The sequence below is a fragment of the Leopardus geoffroyi genome, chromosome A2 (assembly GCF_018350155.1).
Source record: "Leopardus geoffroyi isolate Oge1 chromosome A2, O.geoffroyi_Oge1_pat1.0, whole genome shotgun sequence".
Lineage (NCBI taxonomy): Eukaryota > Metazoa > Chordata > Mammalia > Carnivora > Felidae > Leopardus > Leopardus geoffroyi.
Genome location: NC_059331.1, coordinates 113,110,134 through 113,130,045, shown reverse-complemented (window position 1 = coordinate 113,130,045; position 19,912 = coordinate 113,110,134). Strand labels below are relative to the sequence as shown.

The window sequence follows — 19,912 nt, the reverse complement described above, 5'->3', positions numbered from 1 at the left end:
AACTTTTATTTGTATACCCTCTATTTTACCATAGCCATTTGACTGCACATCTCACAGCTAGAGATTTCTGGCCCTCCCCCAGAGGAAGAACAAGCCAGGGCTACAAAGTGCAGAGCACCAACACAATGTGAGTAGGAAAAGGCTATTTCGGGCTCTTCTTTGGAAAGTGGTAAGTGAAAAAGAGTAGCCCTTTTGGAAAGGATTTTCCAAGTGCGTAAGTTATTCTTTCCCTTTTATATTTTCCTATTTATTCCCTATTATTCCCTCTCCCAATTTAGCCCCTCTGTCCTGAACACATACCAAAATGAATAACACTGGTGACAAGTAAGAGTCCGAAGAATGTATTCTTCTATATTATGTTTTGACTCTATACACCAAAGAGGAAAAAAAAATCTTAAATTCTTGGGGGATTTTGTATCTGAGCAAAATGATGTGAAACTTCTTACCTCACAGACAGCTGCCTGAAGCATGGCATCAAAACCTCCTTCAGGTGTATCTATATTTCCGGAGATCTTTTGTCTGTGAACTGCTTTTTCAAACTCAGTAATGTTCTCTGTCAAAGATAGCACATGGATGTATCCATGGGGAGGCATACAGTCTAAATTGTAGTCGCTGTGTAAAAAAAGAAGAAATGCAAATTCTATTTTGCTATGCTTCATTCAAAGATCCAAAATACTACTCACAGTAAAATTGTGTGGTTTGGTGTAAAAAAAGAACATAGAATAATTTTTTTTGCCAAGGAACTTTTATTAGAGAAAAGCAGTACTTTATAAAATCACAGAAAAGTTCAATACTGTTGGATGTTTCTTTGCAAGTAGGAAATAGGAATATAATGGTTTGGTATCCAAAACGTAAAGACTAAACGTGTTCGATATAGGACACCTACAGAGCTTTTGTTATGCTAACATGCATGGCTAGTTTTTAAGAGGAAATAAGAATTTGCAGTGCTTTCCTATCATATTTGACCATGAAATAGTTGAAAAACACTTTTTGGGAAATGTTTTTTAGGAACTTAGTGAAAACATTATACCATTGTTTGATATTTAAAATATTATGCTAGTTTTTAAAGTGATAATTGGGGTGAAAGTATCAATGAATCATGAAAGTTTATTAAAATTGTTTTGAGAATCCCATGATGTCCCCAAAAGTGCGAACAATTTCTCAGGCACATGCACATTCAGGAGAAGGTGCACACAGCTCCATGAGGAGATGCATCCATTACAACAGTTAGCAGAGTTGTTTGGGCAGATTAGAGTGTACACTCTAAAGTGATCTGGGCAGATTATGGAAATAGGAAAGATGTTAAAATGAAATGTTATATTAACGAAGAACTGAACACATTTCTCTCTCAGAACTCGACAGGATAATTGGGATACTGTGTGAGAAACTTTTATTTTTAAGGTTAGTTCTTGTTTCATAGTGGAGCATATGCTATTTAGAATCAGAGTTTCAAAATGATAAGAAAAGAGGCTCTTTCAGCAGAGCTTTCTTTGAAGTCACATCTTAAACAACAAAATTACAAACCTAGTCACAACACAGTAAAGGAAAGACAGTTGCAGTACTGGCAATATAAGCACTTTAAATTTGACCAACCTTCATTTAACAAATTTGGAGCAATCAAAAAGGACAAAAACAGAATTCTCAAACAGGTATTGCTATGCATAGTAGCCTGAATATTGGGGTTTTGTCTAAAATTACTAATGTTATTTGTAGGGGTTTTTTTTGTGATAAAACTGAATCATATTTGAAAAAACATGAAACAAGAAGTCCAAGTTATAAGCTCATAAGTTTTCAGATAAAAACATACTTTCTCTCCAAATATTTTCATTTCTCACTTAATAAAACAAATATAAAATTTAGTAAGTCATTTATATAAAAACAAATAGATTTTCTAAGAAAAAAATTAATTTGGCATTGTGAAATTCACATCAACCTCTAGATACCTGCATTGATTATGAATCCTTTCTGGGTGGATGCTAATGTATGGTGAAACTGTTTTATCAACATATGAGCCAAATCCAAGGCGGAAGTCACGGGAGAAATATGACATTTTTCTAGATAAATCATTTCCAACGGAATTTAATTTTTCAATATTATTGTGCATTGATGCTGAGACATCAACCAGGTAATAAAGATCCACAGGGTATTTCTTCAGAGGATGAATTTTCAGCATAAAATTAGCTTCCGCTTCTAGTTGAAAGAAACACAAACGTCATATAATATTCATTTTAAACATTTCAGGATACGCTCTCAATGAATCGGTTATATTTTATATACAGAACAACTACCACACATTTGTACATAATGAATGAAGTTAGGAACATCCTGGAATAATTTTAAAGCAGTTTGAAAACCTCATCAATTTATTTGTTTCCAGCTTCTACAATGGATTTGTCACAATTCTGTAGTGCAGAGATAATAACATATGGGCCAGTATAAATGCAATAGGAAATATATTGCCACATGAACCTGTGTTTCCCTTAGTATCTAGGAAAGCATAGCACAGTACAGCAAGTAGCATTCTATCTCAAGAGTAGGTGGCTGTATTGGTTTGAAAGTGCCTTTTGGTTTGAGGAAAACTAGAAAGGCATCTTAAGAAAAGTTACCTCTCACTGGATACAGATGCAAATTTATCCCTTTGGGTTAAGGCATATTTACGTATGAGATGTGAAAACTCTAGTACTGAGCAGTATGTTAACCTATTCAAAATAAGTAGTATGTCATTATGAATTAGATAATGAGATTCTTCCCGACAGTTAATCGTGAGACGGAAAGAGACAGTGATCTAAAGAATGGTACCCAGCAGTGCCCCACTGGGCACCTGGGCAATGTAGGGAACACAATTTGTCTAATGCAGAGTGGATACTTGATAAACATGCTGAGGAGGGATCATGGAGGCCAAGCAACTAGATGAGAGGAGAGGGTCACCATGAGGAGAAATGTGGGAGCTTCCCAACAACTGTCTGCAGTGCAATTTTATTTAATTCTCTATCCATTATCATTTGCTACAAGGACCTGTATCATTGTATATAAGGATATAGTACTCTATGGAGTTGGTAGTTCTGTAATTATTTTTAACTTATTTTTATTTATTATTTACTTATTTTATTTGAGTATAGTTGACACACAATGTTAGTTTTAGGTGTACAACTTAGTGATTTGTCAAGTTTTTATGTTATGCTGTGTAGCTACCATCGGTACTGTTATATTGTTATTACAGTATTGACTGTATTCTTTATGCTGTGCCTTTTATTCCCATGACTTATTCATTCCATAATTGGAAGCCTGTAAGTATATGGTAAAAAGTCGTCAATTTAAATATAGGTAATTTGTGAATTTACATTTTTAAACAATAAAGTAAGTGTTTTGTAAGTCATTAAGTATCAGTGGAGAATAATTTGAGCAGAAAAATTTTTTAATAAACACCAATTTGTAAATACAATAGGTAGCCTGATCTACCTATCAAAAGAATCCTCTAATTTATCAAATCATATTTTCAGAAGTAGCAATAATCTCTTGCAAATTATTTTATAAGTCAGATGTTTTCAAGTCAGTTACAGAATGTATTCAATATAATAAGGTTTTTCTGGCATGTAATAATAATGATGGGAGAAATTACTCATTACTAATTTGCCTGTATGTGCTGGAAATCCCTTTACTGTAACACTCTTATTTTGTGTCCAAGCTTTTGGGAGGAGAATTTGGCATGTGAAGGCCACCCATCCCACTCCCTCACTCCTTCCCTTTAGGAGCTGGGCTGCCTCCAAAGAGCGTATATTCAGCTCTGCTTTCCCAGTATCTAGCGAGAATGCCTGTCCCTGTGGAAATGTCTTGCTATTTGGATGGAGAGGTTCAATTCAGGAGAATGTCAGAAATCTAGACAGAGCCAAGTTGATAAGAAATAGAAATGGAACATAATTGGGGAGTGTGGTTCATGTGGTTTAATGTGTGGATCAGCTTCTTCCTTTTTTTTTTTTTTTAATTTTTACCAGTTGTGTAATTGTTTTTTAACTGTTGACTTGGGTATAAGCTGAAGACCTTAGGCACTGACCACATGGTATTTTCATCTTGGTGATCATTACAGTTTATTGTGTCTCTGTCTAAAGATGAAAGGCTGTGTGTTTTCATGGAGTTATTGAATAATGCCCTAGATATTTAGTGTATTATGCAGGTTGTTATAAAGTTGGTTCGTTATCTTAGCCAACAGAATCTGCAAAGGCATAGTTCCTTAGAGGACTAAGATATTAGGGGAGGTCCAACCAAATGTTAGCCATACAAGAGCTCTCAGCATACAGTAGCTGCTCTTAGCCTTGCAAGCAAATCGTGGTCTCACTGGCCTCAGAGAAGATGGCTGTATAGAAGCCTTGCCAAATGGTCAGGGCTGGAGGGTTTAGGCTGCTCTAGCTTGATTTTGAAGCTTGGGCTGAGGCCTCAGTAAGACAAGTTTCTTTTTTTTTTTTTTTTTTTTTTTTTTTAAATTTTTTTTTTCAACGTTTATTTATTTTTGGGACAGAGAGAGACAGAGCATGAACGGGGGAGGGTCAGAGAGAGAGGGAGACACAGAATCAGAAACAGGCTCCAGGCTCTGAGCCATCAGCCCAGAGCCCGACGCGGGGCTCGAACTCACGGACCGCGAGATCGTGACCTGGCTGAAGTCGGACGCTTAACCGACTGCGCCACCCAGGCGCCCCGACAAGTTTCTAATAAAGGGGAAAAGAGACTCTTCCCATGCACAGGCTTTTTAGTCATTGCTGGAGAAAACAAACATTACCGCTTTTCAACTGCAAGGCATTTGAGGTTCCTGTAAGGTTCTAGTTGTCAGCTCAAGTAGGCAGCCCTAGATAGACTAATCCCAAATTCCACTTTGCTTGTTAAGGAGGAGACTGAAGGGGCCATGCTTGGATTATTGTTTTTCCCATGAGCTTGAGATATTTCCATATATGCTTTCTAGCTGGGTTTTGGCTTCATTTATACAGGAGGAAGAAACATTCTCTTGGAGGTAGTAGAAATACCTTTTCATGGGGACATGGATACTGTGTCCCCATATAAAATCTCCACTCAGTTCATACTGGGGTGCCACCAACACAGGTCTCAAAAGACAGATGACATTAGAAATTTTGAATATAATGGATGAGAAAGAAACACATGTAAAAATAAGATTTGGTATCTGTGATCATCATTGCTTTGAGGTTATCAATGTAGGCAGTAATGTCATAAATGCTACTCTGAGAGAGGTGGGTTCTTTTAGTGGCTAAGAGATACTAAGTAACATAATCTATGTAAAAAATTTACTGCAGTATTTGGTACACTGTAAATATATATATATATACATACACACACACATTAGTAATTATCATTATTACTATTACTAACTTATAAGCCTCATTAGGGTAAAAACTATTCATTTATCTCTGAAGCCTCTGGATTTGGTACATGCATAGGCACTCATAGATGTGTTTAACTAAACTACACTGAAGCACATTTTGATACAGCATTTCAAAAGGTCCACATATTTACCTTCCTGAGATGCTAATATCTATGACTTCTTTCCCACAGAGGAGGAAAGAATATCATCTGGCTCCAAATGTTTATGCTACTACTTATATTATTTCCAAGAAAGTTTCATTCTTATACCTTTGGAGATTCTAAAAGCTCAGATCCTTTCTTCTGTCAATTAACTTCAAAGGGAAGAAGTGAGTCTGTGACATAGAATAAGAAATAGGACTTGGGGGAAAGCTGAGACCTACTTAGAGCTATTGTCAGTACTGGTGTTAATAGCTCAAAGAATGAAAAGTAGTGAGAATGAGTTTTAAATCACTCAAATAATGGTGTTAACATCTTGGAAGATTTGGCTGAAACAACCATGATGGGACATTAAGAAAAGATAACTAAAAACGTTCTACATAAGATGAAATTGAAAAACTATAAGAAACTGCGGAAAACTAGTAGGAAGAAAGAAGAGCCAATTTCTTGTACTTGGGTGGGGGAAGAAGGCCCCAGAATGAGATGGGTTTGAAACATCAAGGCACAGACTCCAGCACGTTTCTGACTTTCTGTGGGGGATAAAATAAGGGATTGTGCCAAGGGGTAGAGGGGAAAAGAATGAATGACTTCTATATATTTTATGGTTATTTTTTTTTAATTTAAGAAGAATACCTGAAAAATCTTATATTTTAAATTAAGCTACACTAAATTAAAGGGATTTTTTTTACAATACAAAAATGAATTAATGTTGAAACATTTTCTTAAGTTAGTGAGGTATAGATTATACTTATCTTTATCATATACATTATATTACTTCTGAAGTAGAATTAGAGGATTTCTTTCTCTCTCCTACCTTCCTAAAGATTTCATTTCAGTGTTCTTAGGGAACATCAAGTAGGATCAGTAGCTTCTGTTACTATTTTTCCATAAGATTGATAGGTAAAAATAAGAAAAAAAAGTATAGTTTAAGAAGTAAAAAGTAAAAGAAAGTGTCACTTTTAAATTTTTAAAATTTTAAAGATTCAATAATATATATTACATATATTAAATATACAATAGAAACCTACCAACATTGTTTAAAAAGTTTAGTTAGTATATGATCTAATAGAAGTATTCATGAAAAAATTTTTAGATTCTTAATAGATGCTACATTGAACATAATGAATTTTATAAGATAAGAATAAGTGATTATAAATAAATCAAATCAATATTAGGGGATAAATTCATTTTACACTTAGGTATGCATTATATGTGTCATGGTAGAGAGGACTTTCATATCATGAGGAGTGATGTTTCTATATATCTGGAGTTGGTAAAGTGTAGCTTTATATGTTATGCTTCAAAGCTGGCATGTCAGGGTGCATGGGTGGCTCAGTCAGTTAAGCATCCAACTCTTGATTTTGGCTCAGGTCATGATACCAGAGACACGGGATTGAGCCCTGAGTTGGGTCTGCGCTGACAGCACAGAGCCTACTTGGGATTCTCTTTCCCACTCCCTCTGCTTCTCCCCTGAACTGTCTCTCTCCCAAAATAAATAAATGAACTTAAAACAAAACAAAACAAAACAAAACAGAACAACTGGTGCCATGTGCATTTATTTTAAAGGTTATTTCTGCACTGTCAGCGCACAGCCCAATGTGGGACTCAATCTCATGAACTGTGAGATCATGACCTAAGCTGAAATCAAGAGTCTGATGTTTAACTGACTAAAGCACCCAGGTGCCCCATCATATGCATTTTTTAGATGAACTTATTAAATGTAATTTAATAACTACTTGTTGTGTATGTATATTATAATATAGAGTTCTGTCATAGCTATGTTGGAAAGATGGCTTACACCCATTAGACAATTACGCTAATTTGCATACAGAAATCCAAATAGTAGTGGGAAACTAAATAGAATCAAGCCCCATAGTGATTGACATAGACATTAAGCATTTCTCTTTTCACTCTTCTACTCCCCATACTGCCTTCAGTGACCTTAGTTAAGAACTCACATTGAGGTCTCCCACATCTTTATCCAACCTGTACCTCCTGCTGAACTTCAGCTTCAAATACAGTAAGTCACTACCTCAAATTAAGATGTCTCAGTTTGAACTCAGTACCAACCTTCCACAGTAGGCAGCCATACCTCTCACCTTGTTACTTAAGCCACAGCTCCAGTGTCTCCTTGCTCATCAATCACCAACCCCTGGGGATGCTAATGAGAGACATCTCTCATGCCTGTCCATTTTTCTCCTGCCTCATCACCATTACTATTATTGCTTATCTATAGCACTGAAACTGTTACCCACCTTCTGAACTGTTAATTTTTAGTCTCAGGAAGAATCAACCACCATTATATATACAAAAAGGAACAAACTAAATTTAAATTCATTTAAATGTATATATTTAAGTGTAACACAATAATAGAAAAAAAATTCACCTTATAATTTTCAAATCCCGAGTATTTAAAACAGAGAAAAACATTTTGAGAGGATATAGTCATATTTATTTGAGGCAAATAATATATGATAAGCTTCATGTATAAGCTACTAAAAATTAGTGTTCAGTTAGAAAAACAGGAAAATTTGTATGAAAGGCAAATCACACACACACAAAAAGAACTAAAGATGGTTAAAGTAAGCTTAGGAAAAATGTTGCAGCTTTTTAATTCTAGGATAAAGGGAAAAGAAAACAGCTAACAGACGAGTTATATGTAAAAACTTAAGAGATTAAAAAGAATGAAAAGGCAAGGTTGACTCTGAAAGCCTTAACTGGACATCCATTTTTCTTATAAATAACCTGATAATATACATTGGGAACCTAAATAAATTTATATATATTTGACCTAGTAAATCTATTTATAAGAATTTATCCTATATGAATATTCTATTTTATACAAAGATACATGCATAATGAGTATCACTGAAGATTTGCTTTAAAAACCTTCATTCAAATTGGATTGGGATTGTCTTATTTATTGATTCATTTGGATTTGTTACATTTATAGAGTATGTTTATAGAAAACTGCCATTGCTGTAATATTGTCTTCCTTTTTTTTAATTTAAATTTTAGTTAACTTACGGGGCAATATTACTTTGAGAAGTAGAATGCAGTGCACCCAGTGCTCATCACAAGTGCCCTCCTTAGTAGCCATCACCCATCTAGCCCATCTCCCAGCCACTTCCCTCCATGAAACCACAGTTTGTTCTCTATCATTAGGAGTCTCTTGTGGTTTGTTTCCCTCTATTCTCTCTGCCCCCCATATGTTCATCTGTTTGTTTCTTAAATTCCACATAGGAATGAAATCATATGGAATTTGTCCTTCTTGATTGACTTATTTCGTTTAGCATAACACATTCTAGCTCTATCCACATCCTTGCAAATGGGAAGATTTTATTCTTTTTGATGGCTGAGTAATATTCCTCCCTCTCTCTCTCTCCCTTTCTCTCTCTCTATATCTATTTACCACCACATCTTCTTTATCCATTCATCAGTCAATGGACATTTGGGTTTTCTCCATAGTTTGGTTATTGTTGATAATGTTGCTATAAACATTGGGGTTTGAGTACTGCTTCAAATCTATATTTTTGTATTCTTTGGGTAAATACCTAATAGTGCAATTGCTAGACTGTAAGGTTGTTCTATATGTTGTTTTTTGAGGAACCTCCATACTGCTCTCCAGAGTGGCTGTACCACTTTGCATTCCTACCAACAGTGTAAGTGGGTTCCCCTTTCTCCACATCCTCCCAACACCTGTTGTTTCTTGTGTTAATTTTAGCCTTTCTGAAAGGTGTAGATAGTATCTCATTGTGATTTTGATTTGTATTTCTCTGATGATGAGTGATGTTAAGCATCTTTTCATGTATCTATTGGCCATTTCTTTGGAAAAGTGTCTATTCATGTCTTCTGCACAGTTCTTAACTGGATTATTTATTTTTTGGGTGTTGAGTTTGTTAAGTTCTTTATAGATTTTGGATGCAAACCCTTTTTCAGACATATCATTTGCAAATATCTTCTCCCATTCAATAGGCTTCCTTTTAGTTTTGTTCACTGTTTCCTTCGCTGTGCAGAATTTTTTTTTCTTGCTTAAGTCCCAATAGTTCATGTTTGCTTTTGTTTCCCTTGCCTTCAGCAATGTGTCTAATAAGAAGTAGCTCTGGCAGATGTCAAAGTGGTTGCTGCCTCTGTTCTCCTGTAAGATTTTTATGGCTTCTTGTCTCACATTTAAGTCTTTCATTGATCTGAGTTAATTTTTGAGTATGGTGTAAGAAAGTGATCCAATTTCATTCTGCTGCATGTTGCCCTCTAGTTTTCCCAACACCATTTGTTGAAGAGACTCTTTTTTCCATTGGATATTCTTTCCTGCTTTGATGAAGATGAGTTGACCATGTAGTTGTGGGTCCACTTCTGGGTTTTCTTCTTTGTTCCATTGATCTATGTATCTGTTTTTGTGCCAGTACTATACTATTTTGATGACTATTACTTTGTATTATAGCTTGAAATCTGGAATAGTGATGCCTCCAGTTTTGTTTTGCTTTTTTAGGATTGCTTTGGTTATTCAGGGTCTTTTGTGGTTCCATACAAATTTTAGGATTGTTTGTTCTAGCTCTGTGAAAAATGCTGCTGGTGTTTTGATAGTGATTGTATTTAATGTGTAGATTGATTTGAGTAGTACAGACATTTTAACAATGTTTGTTCTTCCAATCCATGAGCATGAAATGCTTTCCATTTCTTTATGTACTCTTCAATTTCTTTCATAAGTGTTCTTATAGTTTTCAGAGTACAAATCTTTTACCTTTTTAGTTAGGTTTATTTCTGGGTATCTTATTGTTTTTGGTACATTTGCAAATGGGATCTATTCCTTGATTTCTTTTTCTGCTGCTTCTTTATTGGTGTATAGAAATGCAACAGGTTTCTGCATGTTGATTTTATATCCTGCAGCTTTGCTCAATTCATGTATTAGTTCTAGCAAATTTTTGGTTTCAGGTTTGCTACATAGAGTATCATGTCATCTGCAAATAGTGAAAGTTTGACTTTTCCCTGGTGGATTTGGATATTTTTATTTCTTTTTGTTGTCTGATTGCAAAGGCTACAACTTCCAGTACTATATTAAATAGTAGTGGTGAGAGTGGACATCCCTGTCTTGTTCCTGACCATAGGGGAAAGGATCTGTTTTTCCCATTGTGGATGATATTAGCTGTGGGTCTTTAGTATATGGCCTTTATGATGTTGAGGTATGTTTCATCTATCCCTACTTTGTTTAGGGTTTATATCAAGAACAATTACTATATTTTGTCAAATACTTTTTCTGCATCTATTGACAGGATCATATGGTTCTTATCCTTTCTTTTATTAATGTGATGTATCACCTTGAGTGATTTGTGAATATTGAACTAGTCCTGCAGCCCAGGAATAAATCCCTCTTGATCATGGTGAATAATTATTTTAATGTACTGTTGAATTCAATTTGCTAGTATCTTGTTGAGAATTTTTGCATCCTTATTCATTTTGGCTTGTAAGTCTCCTTTTTAGTGGAGTCTTTGTCTGGTTTTGGAATCAAGGTAATGGTGGCTTCACAGAATGGGTTTGGAGGTTTCCCTTCTATTTCTATCTTTTGAAACACTATGAGAAGAATAGGTATTAACTCTTCTTTAAATGTCTGGTAGAATTCCCTTGGGAAGCCATTTGGCCCTGGACTCTTGTTTGTTGAGAGATTTTTTTATTACTGAATCATTCTCATTTTTTGGTTATGGTTCTGTTCAAGTTTTTCTACTTCTTCCAGTTTTCATTTTTGGTAGTTTTTGAGTGTTTAGGAATTTGTTCATTTCTTCTACATTTCCCAGTTTGTTGGCATATAATTTTTCAAAGTATTCTAATTGTATTTCTGTGGTGTTAGTTGTGATCTCTCCTCTTTCATTTGTGATTTTATCTATTTGGGTCCTTTCTCTTTCATTTTGATAAGTCTTTCCAGGGGTTTATTAATTTTGTTTATTTTTTCAAAGAACCAGCTCTTAGTTTCATTGATCTGTTCTGTTTTTTTTTTTCCTTCTATATCATTTATTTCTGCTCTGATCTTTATTATTCCCCTTCCTCTGCTGGCTTTCTACTTTATTTGATAGTTTTTTGTTTTTATTTTTGTCTGTTTTTCTAGTTTTACATAGCCTAAGGTTAGGCTATGTATTTGGGACATTTCTGGAAAATTTTTGGTTTCAGGTTTTCTACATAGAGTATCATGTCATCTGAATTGCAATATACTTCCCTCTTAGGACTGCCTTTGCTGCATTCCAAAGGGTTTAGACTGTTGTATTTTCATTTTCATTGGCTTCCATGTATTTTTTTTATTTCTTCTTTAATTTCCTGGTTAACCCATTCATTCTTTAGTAGATGTTCTTTAACCTCATATATTTGGGGGCTTTCCAAATTTTTCTGGTGGTCGACTTCAAATTTTATAGTGCTGTGATCTGAAAACATGCATGGTATGATCTCTGTCTTTTTGTACTTGTTGAGGGTTGATTTATGACACAGTATGCGATCTATTCTGGAGAATGTTCCATGTGCACTCAAGAAGAATGTGTATTCTGCTTTAGATGAAATGTTCTGAAATATATTCGTTAAGTCCATTCGTTAAGTCCAGTGTGTAATTCAAAGCCATTGCTTCCTTGTTGATTTTCTACTTCAATGATCTATCCATTGCTGTGAGTGGGGTGTTAAAGTCCCACACTATTATTGGATTATTATCAGTATGTTTATGTTTGTTATTAATTGATTTATATATTTGGTTTCCTTCAAGTTGGGGGCATAAATATTTACAACTGTTAGATCTTCTTGATGAATAGACCGTGAATTACAATATAATGCCTTTCTTCGTCTCTTGTTACAGTCTTTTGTTTTAAAATCTAGTTTGTCTGATATAAGTATGGCTACTCCAGCTTTCTATTGATGTCCATTAGCATGACAGATGGTTCTCCATCCCCTCACTTTGAATCTGCAGGTGTCTTTAGGTCTAAAATGAGTCTCTTACAGGCAGCATATAGACAGATCTTCTTTTTTTAACTATTCTGATACCCTGTGTCTTTTGATTGGAGCATTTAATCCATTTTCATTCAGAGTAAGTATTGAAATATATGAATTTAGTACCATTGTGTTACCTATGGAGTTGATATTTCTGGTGATGCTCTATGGTCCTTTCTAGTCTTTGTTGCTTTTTTTTTTCCTCCACTCAGAGTTCCCCTTAAAATTTATCGTAGTTCTGGTTTAGTGGTCACAAACTCTTTTAGTTTTTGTTTGTCTAGGACCTTTTTATTTCTCCTTCTCTTCTGAATGATGGCCTTGCTGGATAGAGTGTTCTTGGCTGCATATTTTTTCACATTCTGCACACTGAATATCTTTTGCAACTCCTTTCTGGCCTGCCATGTTTCTGTGGACAGATCTGTTGCAAACCTGATCTGTCTTTCCCTGTAGGTTAAGGGCTTTTTTTTTTTTTTCCCTTGCTGCTTTCAGGATTCTTTCCTTGTCTGTGTATTTTGTGAATTTGACTATGATATGTATTAGAGATAATGAGCTTTTGTTGCATTTAATGAGAGTTCTCTGTGCTTCTTGAATTTTGATGTCTGTCACCCTCCCCAAATTACAGAAGTTTTCAGCAATAATTTACTCACATAAACTTTTGCCCCTTTTTCTCTCTTTTTGTCTTCTGGGATTCCTGTGATACAAATGTTATTACATTTTAATAAATCACTGAGTTTCCTAAGTCTGTCTTCATGATCCCTGATCTTTGCTTCCCTCTTGTTTCAGCTTCATTATTTTGCATAATTTTATCTTCTGTATTGTTCTTTCACTCCTCTGCCTTATCCATCCTCATTTTTATGGCCTCCATTTGGGTTTGCATCTTGGTTATAGTATTTTTAATTTTGGCCTGACTAGATTTTAGTTCTTTTATCTCTGCAGGAAGTGACTCTCTGGTGTCTTCTATGCCTTTTTCAACCCCAGCTACTATCCTTAAAATCATTGTTTTAAATTCTGGTTCCGACACCTTACTTACATCTGCATTGATTAAATCTCTGGTCATAATTTCTTCCTGTTCTTTCTTTTGAGGGGAATTCCTCCATCTTGTCATTTTGGTGGAAGAAACAACAACAGTAATAATAGAATGAAATAAAAATTAAAAAATTAAAAATAATTCTTTAGGTCCTAGATCCTAGGTGTGTTTTGGTTTGCTTGTTAAGAGAAGCTGCCACGTTCTTTCTCTCAAATTAGGAAGATTGTTCTGTTAATCCTCAGATCAATTTCCTAGGTATCCAAAATGGTTTGATGTTGACCTAGCTATGTTCAAGAGAAGAGAGAAGCCCAGGATCCCCTTACTACTCTGGCATCTTAACTCTTTCTGCCATAATATTGTCTTCCTAATCAGCAACATAAAATTCTTCTGCATTTATTCATATCTTCTAGGTAGCACAATGGATCTTATACATTTTCTTTTTAAAGTTTATCCCTAGACAGTTTGTGTTTTAGGTTGCTGCTATATCCCTTTTTAAATTATATTTAATATTATGTAAGAAATCCATTGATTTGAATATTTTAAAAAACCTGCCACTTAATTAATTAATTAATTAATTTATGTGCATATTTATATATTTATTTTAATACGCATACCTTATTTATATAACAAAGGCTGAGGTATTTTTTTTTATTCATTTTTTTTTTTTTAAGTAAACTCTAGGTCCAAGGTGGAGCTCAAACTCATGGCCCTGATCAAGAGTTGAATGCTTTGTGGACTGAGCCAGCTAGGTGCCCCTATTTTTTGTTTTCTATTTTAAAAATTATTTTTGGTTGATTTGCTTGGATTTATGAGATAGACATATGATGATAATTTTGCTTTATCTTCTAAAAATATTTATAACTCATATTTGGTTTTCTTGTCTAACTGCTTTTACATAAAACTTCCAGAAGGATTTTAATATATATTAAGGAACTATTCTTAAATTTTTATTTTGGCAGAATAGACACTAAATTTTATTGTATAGTTTTTCAGCATCTGTTGAGATAACAAACATATATTTTTTTCCTTTTGGCATTGTTTTTCTTATCACATATGGTTTAATGTGATTTCCTAATATGTTAAGGGTTTAATACTAGGGTTATGCTAACCTTGTACAAACTGAGTAGCTTCTAGGGCTTTTCTAAAACTAATGGAAGAGTTTATGTAGTACAGGTATAATGCATTTCCTAATGTTTGGGTGAACATTAAATCATTTATTCTGAAGAAAACATTTAGACCTAATGTGAGTATTTTATAATTTTATAATGTTATTAATTTCTTTGATCTTTATTAGGTTTCTTAGGGCTCACTCTCTTCTTGAGTCAATATTAGTCATGCATATGTTCCTTAAAATTACCTATATTATTAAGATTTATACATTTTACCATAGATTTTTGTGATTAATTTTTTCTTAATGGCTTTTTTCCCTTAATATTTGTTTCTCTGGCTATAATCTATATAACTGGGTTATTTACTTCTTTTCTTCTTTTCTTAATTAGCTATGCCAGCAATTTGTCTATTTATTGGACTTTAAAAAGAACTAGCTCTTGGATTTATTCATTCATTTTCCTTTTTTATTTCTCTTTTTCATTTTGTTAATTTTTTTTCTTAACTTATTAATTCCTTCCCCTTGTTTTCCTTATGGCCTTTTTTTTACTCCTATATCTTAATTTGGATGCTTAATTTTTGTTCCTTCTTCTTTAATAATAAAAGTATTTAAAGATCTTAATTTTTCTGGGAGCAACTTCATTCACATCCCATGTATTTTTTTTTTATTTTTTTTTACACTTATTTTTGAGAGACAGAGAGAGACAGAGCACAAGTGGGGGAGGGGCAGAGAGAGAAGGAGACACAGAATTGGAAGCAGGCTCCAGGCTCTGAGCTGACAGCATAGAGCCTGACGTGGGGCTCGAACTCACAAACTGTGAGATCATGACCTGAGCCGAAGTTGGATGCTTAACCGACTGAGCCACCTAGGTGCCCGACATCCCATGTATTTTGCTGTCAGTTGTTGTTATTGTTATTATTAAATGGTCTATGACTAGAGTTTTGATTTATTCTTGGAGACAGACTTTATTTAGGAGAAACTTTTCTTTGTTATTTAATATTTGTTTACTCTCTTATACTGACTTCAAATATTATAGCACAATGTACACACATATTGACCTATAAAAATATTTTTTTGCTTTTTGGAATTAAATATTCTTGTCTAAAATATGACTAATATCTAAAATTACTCCATGGCCTTTGAAAATGTTATTTTATATATCAGGAGCTATGGACCAAATTGTGTTCCCTCCAAATTTACATGTTGAATCCCTAAACCATAATGTGATGTTGTTTGGAGATGGAGCCTTTGGAGATAATTGGGTTTAGATGAGGTAATGAGGGTGGGGCCCTCGTAATGAGATTAGTGCCCTTTTGGGAAGAGACATCAGAGACCTCCATCTCCATCTTCTTCTCTCTGTGTGTCTCTTTTTCTCCCTCCCCAGGAACAAAATCAGCCAGTACCTTGATCTTGTACTTTCTAACTTCCAGGACTGCGAGAAAATAAATTTCTGTCGTTTAAGTCCCCTAGTGTACACAATTTTGTTATGGTAGCAATAGAAGATGGTGAATGGCATAATCTTACCAACCTAATTACCTTCATTTTTGTGTATCCCTTTCCAACTGTTACTTGTATATGTCCATACTGGGCTGTATAATTGTTTTATATGGTGAAGAGCATAGTTTTAATTGGAAGCTGGGAATATGCCTGATGCCAAGAAAGAAATAGACTTTGTTTTTCTGGTAATTGAAGAATCTGGAGAAATAGCTCAGCTTTGGAAAAGGGAGGTCATGTGTCAATAATGGTTATTTAAAAATTTAATGCCAGGACAAGACCACCCAGAATGAAATAATGAAGACTTAAAGGCAATTGCATACTGCTTAAATCTAAATGCATCTAATTAACTGATGCATACCTATGTACCTGAAATTATCTTGTCATAGGTAGCTTGTACACTGGGATTTTCTAGCAGTGGAAGAAAATGAATAATTTCCGGTGGCCTACTACAGGTGCCAAACTGTGTAATACAATGTGATGAAATGGCAAGTATAAGAGAGGTATAGGAGGAGAACTATGTGTTACTCTCAGGAACCATCACAAAGCAGCTCAATTATGATAATTATGAATTGTAGTTTTGTGTTTAAAAGTTTATCGCAAAGGCTCTAAGGACTTAGCTTAATTTACATCTCTTACTAATTAATTAATCAACTAATCAAGTCAACATATACTTACGGAGTGCTTACTAAAAGCCAGCACTCTGTGAGGCTTTGGAGAAAAAGGGGAATAAAACATGTTCTCTTTCTTCAAGAGCTGGCAATGGAATTGGAACACAATTACACTACAATGTGATCAAGTCTGGAAACACATAATTATAATATAATGTGGTCAGGTTTGCAGAGTGTCCGAGGCCACACAGCTAGCTAGCTGTAGGCACACAAAAAAGATCAGAATTCTGATTTCTTTATTCTGAGCCCACTGTTATTTCTACTACAATAATATTGCCTTTCACAAAATATTAAATATAAGCAAATAAAGCTAAATGTAATTTAAATTCTGAATCATCAAGATTTATTTGAAAATCACCAAACCTGGACGCAGCTGGATCAACACTTCTCCTGGTGTCACCTGCGTATTCATTTCATTTTCACTTGGTATTACATGCACAGATGGGTATTCTATCGAATCAATTGAGCAGCCTTTGCTTATTAAATTGGAAATAATATCACAACGTTCACTTCTTGATCCACCTGAAATGAAATCCTGTTTAAAAGAAGGAAAATCACTGATGTTTTTAGTGCATACTGTCTCAATTATAACCAAAGAAAACCACACAGCAAATATTGTAAAGAAGCCATCTTCCAATGTCACAAAACTTATGCAACTATTCAAAATATCTGCTTGTTTCCAAAAAGAATACTAAAAAAAATTTGTCTTAAATAAAGCTTTAATTCCTAAATCTTATCTAAAAAGAAGAAAATTAAAGAGGAGATTTAAACCAAGTACTTTAAATATTGTTAACTGATCACTGTAAAATCATTCCAACTTAATTCTTTCTAAATATTTTACATTGGAAAGACTACTTCAAAAGAAAATTTATCCAAAATAGACCATTCATTCATTCCAAATGTAAGTCTCAGTTCTCAAATAACCCAATTGGTGTATGCATTATAAATTTTTATGTTTGGAATATGAGAGAGGGTCCTCAGGAGTCACATGCCCAATGTAAGGTACTGAAAATTCACAAAAGGATGAACTGGAGATGTATATTTCTTAGACCACGAAATCCCCCATCTTAGACACACAATAGCCTATAAATAATTTAATAAACCAAGAAAGATGTTCATAATGAGGCTGGAAGATAGAAAATTTGAGCTAAAATTATACTGGATTTGCAAGTGAATCTAGAACTTTTATTACCATTCAGCATTGGTTAGTTGATCTTTATTCAATAGCCATCCAAGAAACTTGGAATTAGTGGAACAAGCTTAAAATTTAACTTATCCTGAGAAAAAAATTGATATTTTTATTTTTCATGTAACCATTCATGTTTTCCCCTAAGAACAGGAAATGTATTAAAAAGTATAGAAATAGGGGCGCCTGGGTGGCGCAGTCGGTTAAGCGTCCGACTTCAGCCAGGTCACGATCTCGCGGTCCGTGAGTTTGAGCCCCGCGTCGGGCTCTGGGCTGATGGCTCAGAGCCTGGAGCCTGTTTCCGATTCTGTGTCTCCCGCTCTCTCTGCCCCTCCCCCGTTCATGCTCTGTCTCTCTCTCTGTCCCAAAAATAAATAAATGTTGAAAAAAAAATTAAAATAAAAGTATAGAAATATATTTTATTATATATAATGTTGGCCTGAATTATTTGGAACATTTGCTTACACAGTAGCTAGATTATTTGCTCAGTGATTTTACTGGCAGTGGCTATTATGATCTGACATTCATTCATTCCTCCTTTAGTTCAGCTGATCCAGGGAATTGGGTTTCCAATTAATCATTCAATCAAAGAATACAGATTGAATACTTACACAGGGTCAGTAGTTTTTAGGTGCTGAGGATACAGAATGGAACAAGACAGAGACCTTGTCAAAGAGTCAAGGTCATTGGTGAATCCAGCCATTAAACAAGTAAATGTAATTATTATATGCATTAGATTTAGGGGAAGCATAGAGTTTCAAAGGGTTATGGAAGAAGGAAATTATCAAGTTCAATATTAATTGAATATTAGATCACTAATTATGAATAGTAACATCTGTGTCACTGGTATAGATAGGATCGTGGTAGGCAATATAAAAACATTCACACAAAGATTTTAATTCCTCTCTTAATTTAGAACAGGGGTTCAAAAACTAGGCCTGGTGGTACAAATACAATAATCCATGCCCTGTTTTTGTATTGCTTGAGTGCTAAAACAGCCTTTTAAAAATGCTGTTAAGGGGCGCCTGGGTGGCGCAGTCGGTTAAGCGTCCGACTTCAGCCAGGTCACGATCTCGCGGTCCGTGAGTTCGAGCCCCGCGTCAGGCTCTGGGCTGATGGCTCAGAGCCTGGAGCCTGTTTCCGATTCTGTGTCTCCCTCTCTCTCTGCCCCTCCCCCATTCATGCTCTGTCTCTCTCTGTCCCCAAAAAAAAAAAAAAAAAAAAAAATGCTGTTAAGTGATTAAAAAAGAACATACAAGAGAAACAGTATGTGGCTCATAAAAATTAAAAAAAATTTGCTGTACTGATATTTACAGTACTGATCCTGAATTAGAGTGTGAAGCACCCTTGTAATATAAATATATTAAGAGGATATATTAAGAGGATATATTCTTTTCAATCAAGATTTCCAGCTGTCATTTGGTAAATGACTTCATGGGAATAGAAAAATTCAATTTGCTTTGCTATTGACCATACACCCAGATTTTTATCATGATGTTTAAAAATCTCCAAAGCCTTAATTTCTTGTATCCAAATTTATTCTGTCCATTGATAAAACTTACAGGTACTCAATATAAGATTTAGCTCAAAGAACGATGGCATATATTGCTAACATATGTATCACGTTCCTTCAGAAAGCTCCAAGATAGATGAGAGGATCCTTCCTGTCCTAGAGTTTGAGCAATATTGAGGGTACTTAAGACTTGGTACCTCTATGTTCATGACAGTCCACAGACAAAGGGCTACATGCATTTACTAGATGGAAAAACACCAAGACTTCAAATCAAGAAAAGAAATAAAATACAAGTAATTCTGATTTTTCTTTTCATCTAGGGATTCTGTTATTTGTGTACACAGAAATGGAAAAGAAGGGAGTACGGTTAATTCACTGCAACTATACATCACGCTATGCCATTTGACCTTTAAATGTCAAATCATTTTGCTGA

The 19,912-nt window shown here is 34.6% G+C and overlaps 1 protein-coding gene across 1 annotated transcript in view; it reads right to left on the bottom strand.

Moving 5' to 3' along the window:
- The window catches only part of ITGB8 (integrin subunit beta 8), an 85,902-nt gene that overhangs the window by 35,091 nt on the left and 30,899 nt on the right, over positions 1-19,912 (bottom strand). The window contains exons 3-5 of the mRNA XM_045495044.1: positions 17,144-17,315; positions 1,944-2,190; positions 447-612 (exon numbers count right to left, since the gene is read on the bottom strand). Coding sequence (XP_045351000.1) covers positions 447-612; positions 1,944-2,190; positions 17,144-17,315 — 585 coding nt within the window. The remainder of the gene's footprint in view (positions 1-446; positions 613-1,943; positions 2,191-17,143; positions 17,316-19,912) is intronic.